This window comes from Tripterygium wilfordii, chromosome 2, assembly GCF_013401445.1.
Source record: "Tripterygium wilfordii isolate XIE 37 chromosome 2, ASM1340144v1, whole genome shotgun sequence".
Taxonomy (NCBI): Eukaryota; Viridiplantae; Streptophyta; class Magnoliopsida; order Celastrales; family Celastraceae; genus Tripterygium; species Tripterygium wilfordii.
In genome coordinates, this window is record NC_052233.1 from 2,265,126 (window position 1) to 2,279,620 (window position 14,495).

Consider the following 14,495-nt stretch of genomic DNA (forward strand, 5'->3'; position numbering starts at 1 on the left):
ATTCGGATTTTGTATCCAATAAGAGAATAACACTAGGTCTAGGTCAATGATTTCACCTAGTAATCCTATCACAAGCATCCAATTAACAAACACACAATTATGGTTCCGATTCAAGGGTTGACTCTTTCTTAAATATGTTGGTTCGTTCGTTCGCGGTGCCAACAAATATTATTAACAATGAATTAATCCTGTTCGGTTCGCAGTTTTTAACCCAAGGCTAACAACTCATTACGATCTAAATAACTATGACAACCAATCAATCCCCTAAACCTTGTTCATGGCAGTCGACAATTGATTTCCTTAATTTCAATTCCACTAAGACACATGAATTCGGTTCGTTCCTTAGTCCTAGCTAGATGAATCTAATTGAGCATTCAATTGGTGGCCAATCAACCAAACAAACAATAGATTATAAGCATAGACATTAAAGACAAGAATCATGAACCAAAATTATGCATTCAATTAATTGAAGTACTTGCAATAATCATACTAGGCTACATCAAGCCCTAGCAAAGAAGTTTAGCTACTCATGTTATAAGAACACAAGGAAACTAAATATGAGAACTCCATGAACCAAGAACAAGAGAAAAACTAGAGACAAGAACAAGAACAAAAGCTAGATAATGTGGCTCTCCAATTCGTTTTCTATTGTGCTAGAGGACTCCCTTTTATAGTGACAAAAGCTTCCTTCAATTAATGCCAAATTTCAAGTCCAATTCCTTGTATGACTTGGTCTCTTTGTTTCCTTCTTTCTTGTTAAAATATTTCCTTCAAGAGTCCTTCATATCAAAGCTTCCTTTTGCCCTTTCTTCTTTTACGTTGCTTTTCTTATTATTGTCAAGAGTTGGCCCCACCTCTTTCACTCTTCAAAACCTTCCAAGATTCACTTTCCTTGATTTGATTAAATTTTCACGAAAAGCACACTAGCAAGCCTTGACTTGTTATTATGTTCTTGTACTTATTTCCTTTATTCTCTCTTTCTTGATCTGTAAGTATTCTTCATTCTTTATTTGTATTGGATTCATCCCAAAGCAAGTATTTTTCATCACTTTCCTCATAAATATTCTGAAAATAAAAAATAATGAGAAGTTATGTAGAATCCATGTTTAGTTCAATTAAAAGAGACAAAAAAACAAGTGTAAAGTGAGGTTTAAAAATATGTAAAATATCATGCTATCACATAGTATGGAGTAGATGTGAGCAATTTGACTCCATAGTCTTCTAGAAATGCTTTGACCTCCCCTCCAGTGAACATTGTCCCCTGGTCAGTTGTGATGGTTTCTGGAATGCCAAATCTGAAAATGAGGTGTTCTTTGATGAAATCTACTACCTCTGCTTGCTCGACCTTTTTCAGGGGTACTGCCTCTACCCATTTTGTGAAATAGTCAGTAGCCACCAGAATAAAATGATGACCCTTAGATGAGGCAGGAAAAATCTTTCCAATGATATCAAGTGCCCATCCTCTAAATGGCCATGGTTTAATGATAGGCTGCATGTTTGCTGCTGGTGCTTTTTGAATGTTGCCAAACTTTTGACATTGTTGACAGCCTTTTGCATATTTAATGCAATCTTTCAGGATGGTCGGCCAATAATAGCCGTGTCTTCTTATCAACCATCTCATCTTTGGCCCGCCTTGATGTGCACCACAGATACCTTCGTGTACCTATTGCATTATTTTCATACTTTCAATAAAACTAGGGCATCGAAATAACAAACCATCAGCTCCTTTTCTGAAGAGTTCCCCTTCGATCATTACATAGCTTTGTGCCATCACTTTGATCTTTCTGGATGCTGGATCATTGGGATATGATAGATGGTTAATGATATCTCTCCTCCAGTCTTCCATCTGATTGTCAAAAGCTAAACATTCAACTGCCATGCCTCTTTCTCTAATAGATGGATGAGATCGTCTTTCCACCATGATGATCTGTTGTATCAAACTTTCTGGGAGTATTAAACCAGAAGCTAATTGGACCAATCCGTTGGCCTCATGATTTTGTTCTCGTAGAATGTACTTCAACTCCACCTCCTGGAAATCATCAAGCAATTGCAAGGCTGTACTGTAGTATGGTGCCAATGTGAAACTAGCACATTTGTATTCTCCAGCCAATTGTTTTAGCACCAATTGAGAATCTCCAACCACCAGAATATTTTTGGCTTTTAGTTCAAGCAAAATCTCCAAGCCAATGATCAGTGCTTCATATTCTGCCTGGTTGTTAGTACAATCAAAATCCAAATTAAAAGCTAAAGTGGTTTTTGTACCTCTTGGGGATTGAATGACTACCCCAGCTCCAGCAGCCATCTCTGTACTAGACCCATCGAACTTTAGCACCCATTCACCTTCATCTCCAAAGTTTGGTGTAGTGTGCGCATCTATTATGCCTTGTAAGGTCTCAGGAATTTCCAGACATGGGTGGTCAACAAGGAAATCAGCAAGTGCTTGCCCTTTGACTGCCTGTTGTGGTCTCCATTTGAGGTTGAATTCTGTCAAGGCCAATGACCATCAACCTATCCTTCCTGTTAGCAATGGCTTGGTCAGCATGTGCTTGATCAAATCCATCTTTGAGATCACGTACACCTTAGTTTGAAGCAAGTAGTGCCTCAACTTGGTACATGCAAAATATAATCCAAGGCAGAGTTTCTCCATCGCAGAATATCGTCCTTCAGTATCTGTCAGCAATCAGCTCAGGTAGTAGACTGCTCTTTCTCTTCCAACATCATCATCTTGGGCTAGTAGGCACCCAATGGAATCGTCAGTAGCTGATATATACAACTTCAATGGTTTATGCCTGGTAGGTGGCATGAGAACTGGAGGTTTGCTTAGGTAGGCCTTGATGGTTTGAAAGGCCTCTTCATGTTTTGACTCCCATCTGAATTCATCCTCCTTCTTTAACCTCAATAATTCTAAGAACACCTTGGTCTTACCTGCAATATTAGAAATAAATCTTCTAAGGTAATTTACCTGACCAAGGAAGCTTTGGAGTTGTTGTTTGTTCTTTGGTGGTTGAGCTTGGCATATAGCTTTGGCTTTGTTTTAGTCAACCTCCATGCCTCTCTGGTGAACCAAAAACCCCAGGAAGTTTCCAGCTTTAACTCCAAATGCGCATTTCAAAGGATTGAGCTTTAGTTGGTACTGCCTCATCCTTTCAAATGCAAGTCTGAGATCGGCCACATGGTCATTGGCCTTGACTGACTTGACAATAATATCATCAATATAAACTTCCAGTTTCCTGCCTATCATGTCATGAAAGATAGCATTCATTACTCGTTGGTAGGTTGCTCTGGCATTTTTTAGGCCAAAGGGCATCATTACCCATTCATATGTACCCGCTGCTCCTGGACATCTAAATGTCGTTTTTGAAACATCTTCTTCTGCAATAAATATCTAGTTGTACCCAGAGTAACCATCCATCATAGATAGTAACTCGTGTTGAGACACACTATCTATCAGCATATCAGCAATTGTCATAACATACACATCTTTAGGTGTAGCAGTGTTTAAATCACGAAAATCAACACAGATACGAATTTTGCCATTTTTCTTAACTACCGGTACAATATTGGATAACCATTCAGCATACCTGGTTGGCCGTATGAAGCCGGCCTTAACCAACTTCTGTATTTCTTCTTTGACACGCAACTTGATAGGTATGATAATACCTATTGTTTTTGGTAGAAATATCCCCCTCTTAAGCTTTCTTTTGATAAATAATGAGTGTATTTATGTGTTGATTTGTATTTTGATAGGTTGATTGCGGTTTGGATGAAAAGCGACGGAAAATGAGCTGAATTGAAAGAAATGTCCACCGACCTTCGTGTGTTCAAATAGTCATAACTTTCTGTCATGTTATTGGCATCGCGTGAAATAAAAGGCATTGGAAACTAGACATCTCAAGCTTTCCTTAGAAGCTAAAATCAGGCAAATCTGAGGTCATATGGAGAAGTTATGGTCATTTGAATTATGGGACTAGGCGTAACGCGCCTAGGCGTGTTCGCGCCTAGGCGCACCATTGTGCACGCCCAGAATCATTTATGCACGCCCAGTCCAGAGAGCATTTGATGTGAAGATGATTGAAAATATATACCACGCCTAGGATTGCGCCTAGGCATGCGCCTAGGCGTGGTACGCCTAGGCGTGAATTCAACACGCCTAGGCGCAAAAGGCAGATTTTGGGTGTGTTTTAATTCGCGATTTTCCCGAGCGGAAGGGAAATTTTGGACCGAAAACTGATTTTCTGGAGAGCGAAACCAGAGGGGGAAGGCGACTCTTGGAGCTAGGAGGAGAGATTCTTCAGCTCAACTTGGATTTACTCAACTAATTGGGTTTATTCATGATTTTCTCATCTCTCCTCTTGTGTTTTTCTCTCATTATGTGTAACTAAACCTCTTTTGCCAAGGCTAGGATGAAGCCTTGGGTTTGATGACTTTGTTTATGACTTGATTTACATATATATGAGTTGATTTGGGTATAAATCTTGTGTTTCTATGTTTGATTGCAATTTCTTCATGCTTGTGGTGTTTGGCCAACACTTTAGGTTTTTGGATGAAATTGTTTGGAGAATTTGCTTAGACAATAATATGTCAAGTAGATTATGCTTCTTGAAACACTTGATTATGAATGTGTCTCCCTTTAATTAGGTGACAATTTGTATGAATTCTAATCTCCATAGAACTCCATGAATTCCTATGCATGTTTAGACCAATAAGATGGCTAGAATGTATTTAGGAATATCCGACCTAGACCAATAAGATGGCTAGTAATCGATTTTAGGGAGATTTGGCTTAAGTGCGCTAAAACCGACTTAGGTACGGATTCGTTATGCCCGAATTAGCAAATATGTGTGTGAATTTGTGTCATTGCAAGTCATTTCCCAAGGGGGATTCCAAAGCCTTGGTGTTCATCTCATTCATCTCATTTGCATTAGTTGCATCTTTATTCTAAGAAAATACCAAAAACACTTTGCTATTTGCTTGTCTTAGTTTAATTACCCAACCAAACAATCTTGAGTTGAACTTTACTTTTGTTTGCATTGTCCATACGTACATACAAATATACATTTGGATTAGATATAACACCGTCCCTGTGGATTCGACCCTTGCTTATCATTGTGCTGTAGTCGCTGACTAGTACACTTGCTAGTAAGGTTAATTTAGACCCAACACAACTCCACTTCTGAAGACATTCTTCTAGATAGTTGCTGGTATGGTTTGTATCCTGGCTTGATAGGCAGTCTATGTTCTACCACCTTTCTATTCAATCCTGGCATTTCCTGGTAATCCCAAGCAAAACAATCACGAAACTCGTGAAGTAAAGCTATTAGTTTTACCTTGATAGATGGATCCAAGGTAGAACTTATGTAAGTAATTCTAGACTCTTCTTGCCCTCCCAAGTTCACTTCTTCCAAAGGATGTTGGGTTTCGGCCTTCAAATCATCTAATTTGGCCGGTGCTATTTCCAAATCATTCCAACTTAACTTCTCTTTATTATTAGTGGCTAAACAGCCATCATCTTCTATTATCATCTCTTCTTCACTAATTTCTTCTGTTACAACTTTATCAATGGCAGCTTGTACTATAATCTTATTTATTGCAATCGCCACTATCTTCTCTTCATCCTTCGACCACATCATGGAACTTCTTCAATGATTGGTTCTGACCTCCTCGGCTTGTAGGGAACAATGGCCGTTGGTTGCAATAATTGTTCTGCAATTTTCTACATCTCTTCTTTCTTGGTTCCGAACTGGATTGGTCCACATTGGGCATGGTAATAGTGAGCTTCCACCTGATCTGATGTAGTCTTGAATGGCTGGTTGTCCGCCCAAATGATTTCCACATCATTTCCTCTCCAGCACACCAAGAGTTGATGTAGTGAAGATGGAATGCACCAATTGGAATGAATCCAATCTCTTCCCAATAAAGCTTGATATTTGGCCTGACTGTCAATGACAAAGAAGGCAGTCATGGAAGATTTTTGCCCTACAGTCAGCTCCACTAGCAGTATACCAACTGTCTTAGTAACTTCACCTGTAAAACCTGTCATAGTCACGTCAGTTGGAATTAAATCATCTTCTTTCTTACCCAGCAGCCTGAGAATCGATCGTGGGATGGTATTGACTGCAGAGCCATTGTCCACCAAGACTCTGTCAATTGGCCTGCCATTTATCTGTGCTCTGACGTACAATGGCTTGATGTGTTGTGACATTTGGATTGAAGGTTTCTCCAAGATAACCCTTTTGGGGGTCTCTTCATCCACTATTTGCACCGTCACTAAACTGAAAGGTTGATCACCCTTCCCTAGCCGGTCAAGCTTTGGCATTTGATTTTCCTTTATGTGCTTCTTAACCTGCCAAGCAGCTAGCAAAACTAAAGTAGTAGTAGAACATTCATATGGTACCTGAATTGCTCCGACCATGAATTCTTTTGCAGGCGGTTGATCTTTTTTCACTTGGTGGTTATCCTCTTGCTTCTTTTCTTTGCGAATCCATGTCCAGTTTCTATGTTGAACCACTGGAGGCTTGTAATAACTCCTCATATAGGCAGTATACTGTCTCTGCTTCCTCCTCAACTGAGTTCTGGTTAGAGGTGCTGGAAATTTCTTATGTTTCACCAACTGCCATCTGTTGGTAACGGTGTTAGCTGGTGGCTGCACATAGCGCGGTTTCCATCCCTTCTTCTCCTTGTGGACCTGAGAATTTTGAGAATTATGAGCTTTTGGTTCCCATACCTGAGATTTTTCCTTCAATTTCCTTTTAAGCTCCAGGTAGTCACGAAGATCTACATCAATTGCATACATTGTAGTTGCCACCGGAGGGAATGGATCTTCATCTACCAGCATTGACTCCTTATCGGGGAATCGTAGGACACATTTGTTTATTTTCTCCTGAATCATGTTCTTCAGAGTCCAGCAGTTGTTGGTGGTATGAGACCATAGGTCATGGTACTTGCAATACTCCTTCCCTTTCATATCCTCCTGAGATTGTATTTTGTGTCCAGCTGGAAATGTAACAAACTTTTCCTGCCACAGAAAATCAAAAATCTCCTCCGTTTTGGTCACATCAAAAGTATAATTGATGTTACCACCCTTAGGCTGCTTCTTTACTGGCTCCGTTGCTTTTGGTTTGGATAAATGCGGGACACACCCACACTTTCTTTTCTGAAGTCACCTCCGCAGCAGCCATCTCCATCTCCTGATAGTAAGTTCTCATAGAAGATTTCTTTCTCCTACTTTCTTCTTTCAACAATTCTTCATACTCTGCTACCTTTGCTGCCATTTCATAAAAATCATAAAATTCCATACCTTGGAACTTTTTACGCAATTTAATATCCAATCCTTGCTGGGCCATCTTGACAAATTCTGACTCAGGCAGATAGATGCCGCATCTATTCCTCGGCTTTTTAAAACGAGCAATATAAGCATTGGTGGTTTCTCCTGCCTTATGCACCAATCTGGATAGTTCAGCCACAGACACCTCTAGTTCAGCTCTAAAGAACTGAGTATGAAATGACCGTTCCATCTCCCACCATGTATTGATGGAATTCCTTGGTAATGTGGAATACCAAGTAAAAGCAGCTCTTGTCAAAGAATTTGGAAATAACCTGAGACGAAGGTTGTCAAAGTTGTCATAGTTTGCTAATTCGACACACTGCACAGTGAAGCGACCAATATGCTCCACGGTGGACAGTCCTTCTTCTCCAGAAAATAAAGTGAAGTTGGGTACTCTGAATCCTCTTGGGTAAGGATTTTCCCTATCCACAGCGGCTGGATAAGGTTTGTGATACTCTGACCGGCCAACTGGTCTATGGCCATAGCCATATAAGTCTTGAACTAGCTGTCTGAGAATCTCCAGATCAATCGGTGGTGTTGGTGGAATTATAGGTTGAACTCTGCGAGCAGTACCCACTCCTGCAGCCGTGTTACCTCCAGATCCAGCGGGTTCAGTATTTGCATAAGTAGCTGGATTACTCATAGGATTAGTATTCCCATATGTAACAGGTCTGAAATTCTGACCATTACCATATGGAGAGCGCATTGGGGGAGGTGTGTATTTGTTGTAACCACCATCAGCCTGGTAGTTAGCTCCTTTCTGTGATGGGAATTGCTTTTGACCAGATGTTCAAATAAGATAGCGGCTTCATCGGATAAGCCAGCTGGTCGTTCAATGAACTCCTGTTTTTCTTCAGTACCGCCATCATTGGCGGCCTCTTCCATCTCAGCCAGTGGGTTTTCCTCCTGCGGATTCTCCCCATCAACTGGTTCTTTTCTTGACAATCGAGTGCGCGGAGCCATAGTAGCTGTCAGATGCTTTTTCTCAAGTCCCACCGGGTGTGCCAAAAAAGGTTATTGTCACCTAAATGTGGCCCAAGGTGATGATGATTTGCGGGTGTTCCAAGGATTATATTTTCCTACACTAATGTGAATGAATTGCACCGAATGTAAATATGGCTTCTATCTAGACGATTGAACGAACTATCTTGGGACCTCAATAGTTTTAGGTTCCCCAACTCCACTGAAGTGCGCTTCGTTGAGATTGAAATGAAGAAACATAAACAGACACCAAGAACAATTTACACAACGATGGTTGGTATTGAAACTTGATAGGAAATAAGTACAAGAGAATTTGGAATGAACATAATGTTTGCTTGAAATTGACAAGGATTTGGAAATGTAATTGAAATGCTAAGATGCTAGGAAGCTTGAAAGTTGAAATTGCCTTTGGGCTTGAGTAGTATGTTTGTTTGACTGGTTGTGTGTGTGTCGTCTGTCTGTCTACCATCTTTTATACCTCCTGTCTTGCACGACAATCTCCTCCATAAACCATGATCCTACTACAGTTACCCCTCATTTGTGCCATTTTTTGTCAGTTTGAAGCCATTACCACCTCTTCATGTCAGTTTTCCCTTAAATCTCTCACAAAGCTGCCACCTGGACCACCTTGTGGTAACTGTCACAACTTCTTCCTCTTTTCATGGACCACTCTCATTACAACTGCACCTGGGCAGTTACTCATCAAATGGGCTTCTCTTCTTCAATAATATGGGCTTATGAGCCATAACAATCCAAACCATAATAGGTAGCACAATGGGCTTTGCACATATTCTTAGCCCATTAGGCCCAATATGTTTTTAGTGCCAACAATAACACATCAAAATAAAAGAAGAAACGCACACACAATCACAATCATTTCACAATTCCCAACCCTAACTTGAATGAAACATTGTCCCCAATGTCAACAAAAAATGAACACACAAGGAGCATAAAATTGTGAAATACATTGTGAGCACACAAAACACACCAAAAAAAGAACATGAAATCTAAACAAATCCTAAACACATATGTACAAGAATGAATGAATCATGTCACTAGGGGGGGTGGGATCCTTGAGATCCCAAGAGTATCTTCAAAGTCACCACTCCTATGTTGAGAAACATGACGGACCACGCATGATCCGGTCCCCTTTTCTCAAAACTTACATAGAAAAAATTATAATTGGGATTTGGGACACCACACTTTTCTAATTTTTGTAGAACATTTATGCGCAAAGTGGCGTTTAGAAGACTTTTTAAATCCAATTGGTAAAGGCATCTTTTTCGATTTTGGTGGGTGCACTTGGTATGATTCAACTTTAATTGAGAAAGACTCCAATTCTCCTAAAGGAGGGGACAAATGTCCCACACCGTAAATAGGTAAGACTTCAAAACTTTCTTCATATCATCCCCTCAATCAAGAGTTGTTTATCTTTCTTAACCAATGCTAGCACACCCTCAATTGAATTCTTTGCAAGTGTTGCCTCTAAATTGTCCTCAACATGAGAGTGAATAAGTAACTCAGGGACATATTCTTCTTTTTTTCTATGTTTCTCTCCCTTATCACTTTTCTCACTTTTTTTCAACTACCCTAGCCGCGTGACCAAGCACCTTCCTTATTTGATGGCAAAAAGCGTCTACAAGCCACCCTTCATCTTCACAATTGCTTCCCAGACAACGGCGTAAAAAAACTTGACCGACAGGAAATAGTGTGTGTGTGTGTGTGAATTTATCCCCGAGTGTAGGGTAATCAGCAAGTAATAATATCCGGGAGTTCGAAGTCGAACCACAAGGAATAACGAATAAATGCAAACCTAACTAAAGAGCTAAACGCAAGGAATAACGAATAAATGCTTAGAAAGTAAAGAGGCCAAATGAATCGGTAGCATGGAATGTATTTTTGTAACCAAATGTAAGCAATATTTTATGAAAATAATTAATTAAAGACATCTAGCCTCTAATCCATCCCGGTGGATGGTCATTTCTCATGCTCAAGATACTATTGCAAACACACAAAACCATGTACAATGAAATTGTGTGATACCATTAATCATGTATATACAAGGGAAATTGAATATAAAGACTTCCGTTCAAACATGGAGGCCATCGGGCATCTTGATCTATGATGAATGCAAAGGGGTAGACACCTAGTCTTATGGATTAATATCTTCCCATGGGGCTCGGCTTTGCTAGTACCCTAATTCCACACTCAAAGACCAATTAGCCATAACTGTACCATGCTCATTCCATGAATACCTCAAAATCCAATCATCAATACACATAATCAATGACTATGCAATTTGGCACAAACAATCAGAGAAATCATGCACTGGGCATTAAGGACATCGATTCAAGCATGCTTAATTGAGTTCCTAGATTCACGATGAATACATAGCACACAACATATCAATTTTTATGAATTAATATTCCCCCTTGGGGCCTATCTTAGTCGTCAAACCCGACTCACTCTCCGAATCAAGAAAACACAATAAAAACATACTCATTCATATGCACCCAATACAAAACTATCACAAAATTGAAATAGAGAAATCGAAGTTACGATTCTATACACATACCTTGAGCAATCGAACATTGCATCCACCCTTTGGGATTAGAGACCAAATAGAACTAGCCACTTATGAAATTGATGATAAGCATCCAATTTATTGTCATCTAAATCAGTGTTTACTCTAAATCAAAGACTGAACCTAAGAAAATCAAAGAAATCTGGAGAGAGAAACTAACCTAAAATTACTCCTACAACTATCCTGCATGAGAATCAATGAGGGGAAACCCTTAGGGTTTTTACCCATTTCCTATAGTCAAAAATACATATTTACCCATACAAAGTCATCCCCCATTGGTTACAATTGAAAAATACCCAAAAAGCCCATGAAAATATATGTTCTCTGAAGTACAGAGTCGGGCACCAACGAGAAAAAATTGTAAGTGAATAATTAAAGTACAACACACATAATAACATTAACTAAACACTCGAACACCCTAATTAAAGGATATTGGAATCTCAATTTAAAGTTATAAAATCACACTCCTGATCACACACACTACCATAACCCATACACTCATATCCCTAACTGCAAGAAATGCGACATATTCTATCCAGTGCAGAAGACATCTAACATTTAAAAAGTTTTTATGAAGGGTGAATATGATTTAGAATATATTTAGAGTATGACCCAAAAAAAGTGGGATATTCTTCGTTTTTGAAGGTTAAAATAATGAAATGCTATTGCATTTTCAAATGCTCCAAAAAAAAAGTTATGATACGGTAAACAATTGCAATGTACATAAATATGTTATTTTGGAGTTCAAACTTTAACCCTAACCAATATTACTAATGTTTATATTTACATCATGTATTCCTTGTGTCTTTAAATACGTCTTTCTTCTTTGTCGGTGAAACCTTTTCTTCATATTTCCTCTCTCCCCTCTCTCTGTTTCATGATTTTGGGGCCTCAAGATTTCATCGATGTCCATTCCCTAACCTCATTTTTCTCGGAAAATATATCTTTCCGGGGAACCGTGCGAAAATGTACTTCTTTCCCCAATTCTTCCCACTTTATGCTTTTGAGATTTTCCAAGTAAATGGGTATGCTTGATTTTTACGTTTTGAGTCATAATTCTGTTCATATGCTTTCTTCTTCTTTTTATCCTTTTGAATAAATCTGAAAATTTCTGTGAGACTGGGAGATAAAAAGTTTGCTCCTCCCCTTTCCCTACCATTCAATTCATTATTTTTGAGTACTTGTGGGGGTTCCAATTTAATGGTATAATTGGTTAATGTATGGCCTTGTAGTTAGTTTTTTTTTTTTTTTTTTATCTATTTATTTCTTGAACTGATTCATATTGGTTTGCCAATTCCCTATAAATTCCGGGGATGAATTTTGCGAGCTTTTTTTGTATATGACACTCCAGTATTTTTTTATTAGGCATTTAATGTCTAAGTTTAATTTTTTAAAAATTTAGCACCATACCGTTATTCAAAATAGCGGCAATATTTTGTTTTTAGTGAAGCCGATGTTCAAGTGGCAAACCTTTATTTGCAATTTGTGTAGTACTACCGCTGTTTACATCAGTGATAGTGTAACATATCTGTGTCAAACATACAGTTGTCGAACATAAAGACACATATATGTGTGTATATATATGTAGTTGTCAAACACACACACAAAAAAAGCTCGAATTTTTTTTTTTTTTTAGTACAAGTACAAACACAATATACGACACACCACCAGATCAAGCCTATGAAAGTACAGGTGTCAACAAGCCCCACGCAGGAGGCACAAATCAAGCCCACGCATGGGCAAAATATCAAGCCCATGTAGGGGCAGACGAAGCCCACACACCTCCTTGTAAATATTCGGAGGAGGTGAGACTAGAACCCATGACCTCAGTCAGGGACATGCAAAGTCATTGCCACTCAACCAATGGCTCATTTGAAAAAAAAAAAAAAAAAAAAAAAAAAAAAAAAAAATCGAATTTTGCTAACTCATGAATCTTCTTTGGTTGAATCCAAACAAATTGTTTTTGTCTCAGTATTTATCAAAAACTGGTATTTCTTTCTTGATCTCTTTTTATTTTCAATTTTGCACAACAGAGACCTTCTTCTTTCCAGACTCAAAAGTACATTGTTTTGGTCATTGGTCCTTTTTGTCTAATTATCATTATCATTGTTTTGGGAGGATTTTCCATGGCATTGCTGTAGTGTATTCACTTGTTTGTGGGGTTACATACAAATTCTGGGATTCTTCAAAGCTTAATCAGAACCTACTTGGGATTGATTTTATTAATGACATAAAAAAGGGAAAAGGGTTCCTTTTTGTGGAAAAGTGGCATCCTTTATTTTTTTTTCTAAGGTTTTTATTCTTCTGTCAGGGAACAAACTGTGTGCTTTTTCCTTCGATATATCTCCGCTTCTATGTGTCTCTTTTGACGATGCGATTACTACTCTGTCTGGGTAAATCGAAATGAGAGATAGATAAAGGCATAGAAATTAGGCAAAATCCACCTCAACTGAGCCAAATTCTTGATTAGGGTACATTTACTGAATTCTTTCATGTTTGTGGTGCTAGAATGATCAGCCATCAGCCAAGGTTTGAAACCTAACTGCTTCCATCCATTACAACTCTATCTCTATGGCTATCTAAGTTGGGTTGGATTTTTTTACATTTCTTTCCAGTTTGAAATAATAAAGAGAAAAATTGATTACTGTGATTTTATTCAGTAAGAAACCTCGTCTGTAGTTTGGAGAACTCTTTTCAAATTTAGCTTGACTCATACTAACTTCTTGATGCAGGCACGACTATTTTGTAGTGGACTGAAGAGAAACTGGATTTGAAATGGAAGGTCGGATATTTTCAGGAGTAGGAAACGGTATTCCAGTAGATAGCAAAATTGTGCAGACGGTTCATAAGAATTTTATGCAGGTCCAAGGTATTTTAGATCTGAACAGATTGCTAATCAACGAGATCAACCAAAACCACCAGTCGAAAATTCCTGATAACTTGAGCCGGAATGTGGCTTTGATTAGAGAGCTGAACAGTAACATAAGAATGGTGGTAGATCTCTATGCTGATCTCTCAAGCTCACTTACAAGATCTATTGAAGCTTCATCAGAAGCAGAGTCAAGTGGAACTTTGAGATCTGATGGAAAAGCCAATCAGAAGAGAGTTAGATCTGGGTAATTGGTATTGGTATAGATTCTGCACTACTTTCTTCCTTTTTCTTTTCTTTTCTTTTTAGACAGTGTAGTAAACTGTAAAAGGAGTGTAATAAAAGAACTATTGTCATAGCAAAAGAAAAGGATTTGATAAGACCATGCAAACTCTTTTGCACGACTGATACATTTTTTAGGCTTTAATTCAGTATTCCCATTGTAAGAACAATTTGACAAATTTACAATCATATTTTGCATAGACTCTGGTCAGATTTTCTGTAGAGGATTTTTTTTGGTCCACTGAGCTTATTTTTCTCTTTTATGCCTTCATTGTGCTTGTTTTTTGGCTTGTAGAATTTGCTGGGTTATGGCCTTATTCCCTCAGTTAGCTTCATGTATGAGTTCATCTTTAATTTTCTGCTTGGTAGACCAAAGCTTTGTTGCTTAGCTCTGCCATCAATGAGAAATAGGAAAATACTATTATTGAGAAATTTAAAGACTTTAAAGTTTGTCT

At 38.5% G+C, this 14,495-nt stretch overlaps 1 protein-coding gene across 1 annotated transcript; it reads left to right on the forward strand.

Annotated features, from left to right (window-relative positions):
• Nucleotides 1-13,114: 13,114 nt before the first annotated feature.
• LOC119981531 (protein ELF4-LIKE 4-like) lies at nt 13,115-14,265 on the forward strand. Its single transcript, XM_038824677.1, has 2 exons — nt 13,115-13,418; nt 13,622-14,265. Exon 2 carries the CDS (start codon nt 13,665-13,667, stop codon nt 14,007-14,009), a length of 345 nt encoding a protein of 114 aa, XP_038680605.1. The 5' UTR covers nt 13,115-13,418; nt 13,622-13,664; the 3' UTR covers nt 14,010-14,265.
• Nucleotides 14,266-14,495: the final 230 nt, after the last annotated feature.